Source organism: Scylla paramamosain, chromosome 11 (assembly GCF_035594125.1).
Source record: "Scylla paramamosain isolate STU-SP2022 chromosome 11, ASM3559412v1, whole genome shotgun sequence".
Classification (NCBI taxonomy): Eukaryota; Metazoa; Arthropoda; class Malacostraca; order Decapoda; family Portunidae; genus Scylla; species Scylla paramamosain.
The window spans coordinates 6730001-6740000 of NC_087161.1; the positions used below are offsets into that span (position 1 = coordinate 6730001).

The 10000-nt window shown below is 43.5% G+C and overlaps 1 protein-coding gene across 2 annotated transcripts in view; it reads left to right on the forward strand.

Annotated features, from left to right (window-relative positions):
* Positions 1 to 10000, forward strand: part of LOC135104891 (monocarboxylate transporter 13-like) — a 189081-nt gene that overhangs the window by 171835 nt on the left and 7246 nt on the right. Inside the window, exons 1-5 of one of the 2 annotated variants that reach the window (XM_064012618.1) lie at positions 1 to 811; positions 1006 to 1174; positions 3550 to 3714; positions 5077 to 5218; positions 7013 to 7153. The exon at positions 1 to 811 is cut by the window's left edge and continues 426 nt beyond it. In XM_064012618.1, the coding sequence (XP_063868688.1) occupies positions 718 to 811; positions 1006 to 1174; positions 3550 to 3714; positions 5077 to 5218; positions 7013 to 7153 (711 nt within the window). In that variant the 5' untranslated portion in view covers positions 1 to 717. The remainder of the gene's footprint in view (positions 812 to 1005; positions 1175 to 3549; positions 3715 to 5076; positions 5219 to 7012; positions 7154 to 10000) is intronic. The other variant, XM_064012617.1, reaches the window with a different exon arrangement.

Here is a 10000-nt window from a genome sequence, read left to right on the forward strand (position 1 = left end):
TCCTTTCTCTTTTTTCCTCCCTCCTTTCCTTCCTTTTTTCCTCCCTTCTTCCATCCGTTCCTTATTTCTTTCCTTCGTTCTTTCCTTCTTAACACATTACAGTACTCTCCCTCTCTCTCCTTATCTTCACTTTCCCTCCTCTCCACAGCACCCTGCACCACCCCTACCTCTTCCTTTTCCATCCCCCTCTCCCTCTGAAACCATTATATACCTTGCCTTTCTACCCTTAACTAACCCCGTCTTGTTTTCACCTCCCTCTCTTTCCTTTCCTCTCTCCCTCTCATCCTCCAACTATTCTGTACCTTCCCTCTTTATCCTTAACTAACTAATCGTGCCTTGTCTCCTGTCTCTTCTTACTTTCCCTCCTCTTATTTTGTAACCGTCCCTCTCTTTTTACCTAAGCACGTCTCTTCTTCCTCCTTAACTAACCACGTTTCTTCCGCCTTCTTAACTGTTAGGCACTGGTATGTTTTTATTCGTATATTTATTTGCGACGAGCGGCGGAGGTGAAATGTAGTGATAGATTGTGTAGATGGATGTGGCAGCCGGAGTTGGGAGTGCAGAGTATGTGCAAAGGTAGCCAAAACAAGTTGAGTTTGCAATTGCTGAGAGTGTGTTAATCTGAAGTGTTGGCTAAGCATCCAGGTTCGCAGTTCCCTTACAGGATAAAGTGATGATCTGGGTTGTGTTGGGCAGCAGACTCGCCCCAGATACGGCATGGGAAGCAATTTCAAGTACAATTTGTGCATATTATGTAGAGAGAAAAACCCCGAAGACTGTCACTCAGTCACTCCATCAACACAAGTCCAAAGTATTCGTCGTACATAACTAACCACGTCTTTTTCCTTAACTAACCTAACCTAACCTAATCACGTCTCTCCCTCCTTAATTAACCACATTTATTCCTCCTCCTTAACTAACCAAACGTAACCCAACTTAACCTAACGTAACCTAACTTAGCCTAACGTACCCTAACCTAACCTAACGACACCTCTCCTTCTACAGGCTGGGTGGGGTCTAGCAGCCTGGCCGTGTCCCGCGTGACGGCGCCCTTAGTGGTGGCCCTGTGTCGCCGGAAGAGCACCAGACTCACGGCGGTCATCGGGGGCCTGGTGATGGCGCTGGCTGTCCTTTTCGCCTCCTTCGCGCTGCATCTCCACCAGGTGTTCCTCAGGTAGGCGATGATGTGGAGTTCAGCGGGAAGAGAGAGCTGTAGTCGTATGTAGGGGGAGTGATATAAGCTTGGGCGGAAAGAGAGTGTTCTAGAGAGCTATTTTATAAGCTGAGGTATGCAAAGAATGAGAGAGTGAGAGGGTGTTGTAAGGAAGAAAGTAGACCAGGACGAGAAGGAAAGATTGCTTGGGCGGAAAATTAAAGATTGTTGGGGCAGGAAGAAAAGAAAGGTACGACGGGGAGGAAGATGTTCTAGAGAAGGATTTGTCGGACAGGGCGGGAAGAAAGGGTGGAGTGATGTAGTGTATTAGGACGTGAGGAGGAGGATCTAAGGAAGGAAGAGAGTATGGTAAAGCTAGAAGAAAAGATTGTCAGGGCGGGAAGAAAAGGATGGTGTGGCGGGAGGAGGGTGTTCTAGGGAAGGCTGAGAGTGGGCCAGGCAGAGAAAATTGTTACAGGGGGAGGAAGAAAAGGGAGCTAAGAAGGGAGGAAAGTGAGATGGAGCGGGAAGATAGGGTTGTAAGAAAGCATGCTAGGGAAGTGAAGTGATGCAGAGCGTGAAGTGAGTGTGCAGGGGCGGGAAGTGGGTAGCCTAGTAAAGAACGAGAGGTGGGCTGAAGCGGGAAGTAAAAGCTGGGAGGACGGGAAGTGAAGGAAACTAAGAATGGAAGGAAGGCAGACAGAGCGTGAAGAGAAGGTACAGGGACGGGAAGAGAGTGGACTTGGTAGGGAAATAAATCTCTAATGAATCTCCAATATTTACGAGTAAATGCACTTCTGCTAAACTTACTTCTTTTCTAATCCTTTGTTTTTTTTTTTCTCCTTTTTTTTTTTTTATTCTTGCCTATCATATTTTCTTAATTTATCATCCTTTTATTAAATGTTCCAAGCTAAACAAATTTTTTCTCTCTCTCTCTCTCTCTCTCTCTCTCTCTCTCTCTCTCTCTCTCTCTCTCTCTCTCTCTCTCTCTCTCTCTCTCTCTCTCTCTCTCTCTCTCTCTCTCTCTCTCTCTCTCTACGTTCCTTTACTCAAACAATGGCTAAGAAAGAAAAAGTCTATTTATATGTAGCTTGCAATTCGTGTGTGTGTGTGTGTGTGTGTGTGTGTGTGTGTGTGAGAGAGAGAGAGAGAGAGAGAGAGAGAGAGAGTGGGTGCGTGTTGTTTGGGCTTAAGAACTTCAAATGGTTTCAGCGTTAAAAGGATCAGAAACAAGAGATTAATTCAATATTCTGTAATTTTATATCCACCTTTATTAAATTCTCCTGCATCTAATTTCCTTGTAACTTGATTTGCCTCTCTCTCTCTCTCTCTCTCTCTCTCTCTCTCTCTCTCTCTCTCTCTCTCTCTCTCTCTCTCTCTCTCTCTCTCTCTCTCTCTCTCTCTCTCTCTCTCTCTCTCTCTCTCTCTCTCTCTCTCTCTCTCTCTCTCTCTCTCTCTCTCCTCCTCCTCCTCCTCCTCCTCCTCCTCCTCCTCGTACTGCTCCTGCCTTGTTTTCCTTTGTCCTCTCTCTCTCTCTCTCTCTCTCTCTCTCTCTCTCTCTCTCTCTCTCTCTCTCTCTCTCTCTCTCTCTCTCTCTCTCTCTCTTATTCCTGTCTTTACACTCTCTTGCCTTTCTTTTTTCTCTCCCCCATCTCTTTTCTCCTCAATTTTTTTCGCCCTCTTCCCGTCTATTTTCGGCCCACTCTCTCTCTCTCTCTCTCTCTCCTCCACCTCTTCCCGTTCCTGTCCATCCTCTCCTCTTTCTGATATTTCCCATCCTCTTTTTTATATCCTCGTCCCTCTCCCTCTTTACTCCCTTACGTTTCTTCCCGTCCTCTTCTCATTACTCCCTTCTCCCTTCCCGACCTTTCACCTCCTGTTATCTTTACCCCCTCCCTTTTCTCCCTTTCTCTATATCTACCTGTTTTTACCTACACTCACCCTTCTCACCCACCTCCCCCCATCTCTTGCTTCCTTTCCTCTCCCTTTCCGTCATTTTCTGCTTCATTTCTCCTGTTCTCGGCCTCTCCCTGTCTTCGTGTGCCTTCCTCCCACCTCTCCTCACTCCTCACTTCCTTTTCCTCTCCCTTTCTTTCATTTCTCTTGCTTTCTTTCCCTATTGCTTTCGCTTCTCCCACCTCCCTATCCCTCACTTTCGTTCCTCTCCCTTCCTGTCATTTCCCTCTTCCATTTCCTTGTTTTCCTCTCATCTCTCACTTCCTTTCCTATCCTTTCCTGTCAAAACCCATTTCATTTCTCCTATTTACCGTCGTCCTGTACCTCCCTCCCTCCCCTCACTTCCTTTCCTCTCCTTTCCTTTCATTTATCGTGTTTCCACCATCTCCCTGTCTTCGTCCACCTGTCTGCCGTCTCCTCACGACCCTCCCGCCCAACAGCTACGGCCTGGTGCTCGGCGTGGGCGTGGGCATGACGAGGGAAGCCGCCAACCTGATGCTGGGGCAGTACTTCAGACGCAGGAGGGAGTTCGTGGAGATTATTGCTCAGTCTGGCTGTGGGATTGGCGTCACGCTCTTCTCCGTTTTCTTCAAGGAGGCGATCAGGTGGGCAGGAGCAGCAGCAGGGGTAACAATAGCAAGGGTAACACATGTACAAATAATAGGAGTAATGTAGCAGATAACCATAAAAAATGCATCATATAACAGAAGTAACTATAACAAGGGTAACATAAATGCATCAAGTAAACTGTCACAAGGCCGCAGACAGGAACAAAGTACAGCAACGAGTGAAACTTTACTTAACCCCAACTTAACCTAACCTAAGACATGCATCAAATAAACTGCCACAAGGCCGCAGACAGCACCAAAGTTCAACAACCAGTCAAAACCTCACCTAACCTAACACATAAGAGTGGGAGCCGTTGCAAAGGCTGATCCCACGAACATCACTGAACTGGAGGCGAAAGGAGTGGTAGCGTTTCTTGATTTGTTGGTTTTCTGGTCCTTTAAAGATTGTCGGTGATTAGAGGAGGTACAGTATACATTATTTATATACTTACAGTACATACATACACATACTTGAATACCCGAACACTCGTATTACGTATATATATATTTATGCGTCTCCCACTAACGTATTTGTTTCGAACTAGAGTCACTAACGTTTTCTTTAAAAATTAGGCAGAACCTAGTAACATTTTCTTTAAAGATTAGACGGTACCTCGCAACGTTTTCTTTATAGAAACAGAACTTGCTACCGTTTCTTTTTACAGAGAAGACAGGACCTTCCGACGTTGTAGTCGTGAAAACTAAATTGAGACGCAAGAGAGGACAGAGAGAGAAAACGGAAGGTTAATCTTGTCTTTTACGCGGTAGAAATATTTACTGCAGCTTAGCACAAAAAATAAGGATAAAAAAGTTATAGATGTTTAAGGAAAAAATGTGTGTCGCAGCGAAAGAGTTAAAGACGAGGCGATTACGTAAGTAGAAATAGGCACGCACACACACACACACACACACACACACACACACACACACACACACACACACAGAGATAGACATAAATATTCTCATTGACCACAGCCAGGAGTCACATAATTATTTATTTTTTTCCTTTGTTAGCCAAATGAACACAACTTCACAATGTACATACATATTTATTTACACAAAATATATGTAATTATCAAATCTGTAGTCCATGAAACTTCATACACTAACAAAAAATAGAAATAAATAACGACACTTTTCCTTTTTATAATCACCAGTACAACCTAAGAATTTCATGAATTATTTTACACACAAACTGATGAAAAAAACGATCCGAAAACAAATCTTCCGTGCCACACATCTGATAAGTGTCTCGAATATGTAAACACACACACACACACACACACACACACACACACACACACACACACACACACACACACACACACACTTCACGTCCTCAGCCTCCCCCTCCTGCAGGTCGGTCGGGTGGCGTCTGGGACTGCAGGCCGTGACAGGCGTGGTCTTCTCCAGCTTCTTCCTGGGCATCTTCTACAGGTCAGCCTCGCTCTACCACCCCCAGCGGCGCGCCATCCTGCACATCAAGAACCAGAAGAGAAAGGTAGGCTGAGAAGAAGAAAGGTAGGCTGGGAGAGAAAAGTAGGATGGGGAGGAAGATCGGCTGGGAGAGAGAAAGGTAGGCTGGGGAGAGAAATTTAGGCTGATGGGAGGAAAGGGAGGCTGGGGGGAGGGAGGTAGGTTGAGAGAGGGAAAGGTAGGCCGAGGAAGGAAAATAGGCTTTGGGAAGGAAGGTAGGTTAGGGGAGGAAGATAGACTGGAGGGAGAGAGGTATGTTGGGGGAAAGGTAGGCTAGGAGAGGAAGGTAGGCTGGCTGAGGGAAGTGAGGAGAGGAAGAGGAAGGGAAGGTGACAGCGCCGTAATGGAAGGAGTGAGTGAGTGAAGTGAATGTAAAAACTGAGAGAAGACTGAATGAGGACGTGTGAGAGAAAGTTAAAGAAAAGATGATGATGAGAGAGAGAGAGAGAGAGAGAGAGAGAGAGAGAGAGAGAGAGAGAGAGAGAGAGAGAGAGAGAGAGAGCTGGTATTAAGATATAACAAAAGAGAAACTGGAAAAAAGTGTAATTATAAAACACGTCATAACTTTGATAGACAAAAGAAAGTTAAGTAAAGATAATAGAGAAAGTTACGTTGAATTAAAAAAAAAAAAAAAAAAAAATGAGAAAGAAGTAACGTAATAATATTTACACGAGAAGGTAGATAGGAAAATAGATAGACAGATAGATAGACAGACAGACAGGAAGATAAATTAACAGGTAAATGCATACATACATAGATACATTTTCATAAGTAGGAGAAAATATCATGTTTATTTATTTTTTTTTTTAAACACCAACTTTTTTTTTCTTCCCTCTCCCACCTTTTCACCCTTACCTGTGACTTTCATCCTTTGTCTTTCACTCTCCTCCTCTCTCCCTTCCTTCGCCTACTCTCTTTACGTCTCTTTCCTCTCCTTTCTCACCTTCCTCTCACTTCCCTCTCATCTCATCCTCTCTCTCTCTCTCTCTCTCTCTCTCTCTCTCTCTCTCTCTCTCTCTCTCTCTCTCTCTCTCTCTCTCTCTCTCTCTCTCTCTCTCTCTCTCTCTCTCTCTCTCTAATCCTTAACCTTTCTCCTCTCCCATTTACTCTCCCATTTACTCTCCCATCTACTCTTCCATTTTATCCTTGAACTTTCTCTCCCCTCCTCCTTCCCTCTTCCCTGACCTTTATTCCCCTCTCCTCTTCCTCCTCCTCCTCCTACTACTACCATGACCTTTTCTCCCTCCCCTCCTTCTCCTCCCTCCCTCTCTCCCCATAACCTTTCACGTCTCCTCTCCCCTCCGTCTTTCTCTCTCTCTCTCTCTCTCTCTCTCTCTCTCTCTCTCTCTCTCTCTCTCTCTCTCTCTCTCTCTCTCTCTCTCTCTCTCTCTCTCTCTCTCTCTCTCTCTCTCTCTCTCTCTCTCTCTCTCTCTCTCTCTCTCTCCTTATCTCATTGGCCTTTTCCTTCTCTCCCCTTCCTTCTTTTCCCTTCCTCTCCATTCCTTCTCTTCCATGTTACCATTCCGTCTTCTTCTCTCTTCCCCTTCATTCTTATTCTACTACACTCCCCTCCTCATTACCCTCTCCCCCACTTTCCCTTTCCCCTTCATATCCCTCACTCCTCCTATCCCTCCCTTCTTTACCCTCATTCCCTTCACTACCCCTCACCCTCCCTTTTATTCCCCCTCTTTCCTTCCCCCTTCATTTCCCTCACCTATCCCTTTCTCCGCCTCCTCGCCCTCCTCCTTTATCTTTCCCCTCACTACCTCATTCCCCTCTCTCCCCTCTCTCCCTTCGCTATCTCCCTCTCCCCCCGCAGCAAGTGAGGGACAAGTACAAGATCGACTCTGAGAAGCCACCTTACTTTGACCTGACCTGCCTGAAGCTGAGGTCAGTCCAGATCCTCATCACTGCAGCAGCCGTCGCCTCCGTGGGCTTGTACACACCTTTGTTCTACCTCGTGAGTACACCTTAACTATACTGTACACCCTCAATATACAGTGCACCTTTTAACCCTTTCACTGCTACACAAATTCTTTATTGTACACCCTGCCTCGTAAGTACACCCTTAACCCTTTGAGTATCACGATATTAGCCCACTTTCACTGCAGATACCATTACAGGAGTGCATTAACTTCAGGATGATTTTGTTGTAATAAAGGTATTAGAAATTACCTTTTGCTACTCATCAGTTGGCATTACTCCTTTCATAATTAATAGCAGGTGATTTTGTGATGCTTTGAAAGTGTCTGGTTCTGAAAGAGTTAATGTACTGTAAACCCTTTGAATGTACTACACTCTATCACTTTTTTTCTATACGCATCCTTGTTCTACCGCTTGAGTACACCAGACGCCCTTTCATTGCACTGTACACCCTGCCTCGAAAGTACACCTTGAATATACTGTACACCCTCAACGTACAGTACACCTTTTAACCCTTTCACTGCTACACAAATTCCTTATAGAACAATAAGATCACAGAAGAATGACCCTAAATGGATGATTGGTAGGTTAGAACACTGCATAGGATTGGAGAGAAGTATATATAAGAGATTAAAGGCAGGGGAAGAGGATTTAAAGTCTAAGTACAGTAAATTGGTTGGAACAGTTAGGAAGTTAACGAAGAAGGCTAAATTTTCACTTATGTACATCTTCCTAGAGCCATTGTTTTTTGCTACTACGGTCAATTAAATTATTCTGCACCCTGGAAAACACATAATTTGCCAACTTTTCCGTGTTCTTTTTTCCGCGTGTTCATGCAAACACTTTTCACAGTGCCGTCAGTGATAACAAGGGAAGACCATCACAGTTGCATATACACCCTCCATCTCTACCACGCATCTACATCTTACATCCTTCAACTGTCCACCGTGCCACACTTCTTCTGTACACACCCTTGTTCTACCTCATAAATACACCTTGAATGTATGTACACCCTTTAAATGTACACCTTGCCTCGTGAATACACCCTGAATATACTGTACGCCCTTTAAATGTACTCCTTGCCATCGACACTTATTTTATACCTGTATGTCCTTCATTGATTTGTGTATTAGCTTACATGTATAGCGAGCTCGTTGTATACTTAACTGTATTCTTCATTATATGTATGTTTACCGTTTCTCTTGTGGCTGTCTTATCCATTTCTTTTCTCCTCCCTGTTCTGTTGTTTTTTGTCCATGTCCATTCTCTCTCTCTCTCTCTCTCTCTCTCTCTCTCTCTCTCTCTCTCTCTCTCTCTCTCTCTCTCTCTCTCTCTCTCTCTCTCTCTCTTACCTGAAAATCCTTACACTTTCTTCACTTTTTCCATCCTTCCCTTTTTTTTTTTTCTTCCCTTCACTCTTTCTTGCTCCTCCTTCCTTCGCTCTCTCCATCTCCATCTCTTCTTAAAGTTTGTTCATCTTGTCCTTTTTTTCCTCCTCCTCCTCCTCCTCCTTCTCCTCCTCCTCCTCCTCACCTGGGAATCCTTAATTAGGCTCGCAGCTTCACCTGTCGCCAGAATCACCCCCTCACTCACCTGTGTCACGCCGCCCTCTTATTTTCGGCAGGTAACCCCACCACTCTCTACTCTCCCCCACCCGTCCGCCTCCCCGCCAGCCTGCCTCTTGCTGCTGCTTCTTTTTCTTCCTCTTTTTTTTTATTGTTTTTCTTTTTCTTTTTCTTTTTCTTCCTTCCTCTTCTTCTTCTTCTTCTAATTATTATTATTATTATTATTATTATTATTATTATTATTATTATTATTATTATTATTATTATTATTGTTGTTGTTTTAGATATTTTTACTCAAGAGGAAAAACGAGGCTCAGATTTTTTTTTTTCTTTCTGCTTTTTATTTTCTTTTTCTTTTTTTTTTGCGTTCCATCTTTTTATTTCTAGCGTCAGGAGTTTATTTATTTTTCTATACTTTTTTATACACCTTTATTTCATTTTCCTCCTCCTCCTCCTCACTTTATTCCCCTGTTCCTTTTTTTTTTCTTTTTTTACATATCATCTCCAGAATTCTTCACTTTCATTTTCTTCACTTTCTTTCACCTTCAAGTTCTTATTTTTATTCATGAAGAGGCGGCGTTGGAACCTCTAATCCTTCCCAATCCCCTTCAAAGCAAAATATGAGGCCACTAATCCTCTTATAATCCCCAGAAATATAACACCGGGGGGCTGGATCCTCTTTCATCAGTGTCCCATTTCCCTGATCCCATTTAAGAAACATGTAATCCTCTCCTTTATTTTCGAATTCGCTTAGAAAGTATTTATTCCTCCTCCTCTCCCTTGAAGTCCCACGATTTTGCCTCCAGTCTCCTTTTTTTTTTTTCATCCTCAGAATCTATTAAAATTAGTCTAATTCTCTTTTAGCTTAGATTCTACTGTCACTAGATAACGTTCAGTCATCTATATCTACTAAAAATCTACAAGAGAGTATCCAGTCCCCTTTTCTCAGTTTCAGATTCAGTTAAATCCCATGTAATTCCCTTTCATATGTTTTTTTTTTTTTTTTATCATACAAAACAGCGCTTAATCCTCTTTAGTTCTCTTTATCCATTTTTTTATTCCACAAAAACTACATCAGGTCCTTCCAGTTCCACAAAAACTGCATGTAGCGTTCTTTATCCATTTTCTGATCCTACAAAACTACATCCAGTCTTCTCTATCTACTTCTGATCCCACAAAATTACATTCAATCCTCTTTATCTACTTGTACTCCTGCAAAAACTGCATTCAGTCCTCTTTATCCACTTTTAATTCTACAAAAGCCACATCCAATTATCTCTATCAACCTTCTAATCCCACAAAACTATATCCAGTAGTCA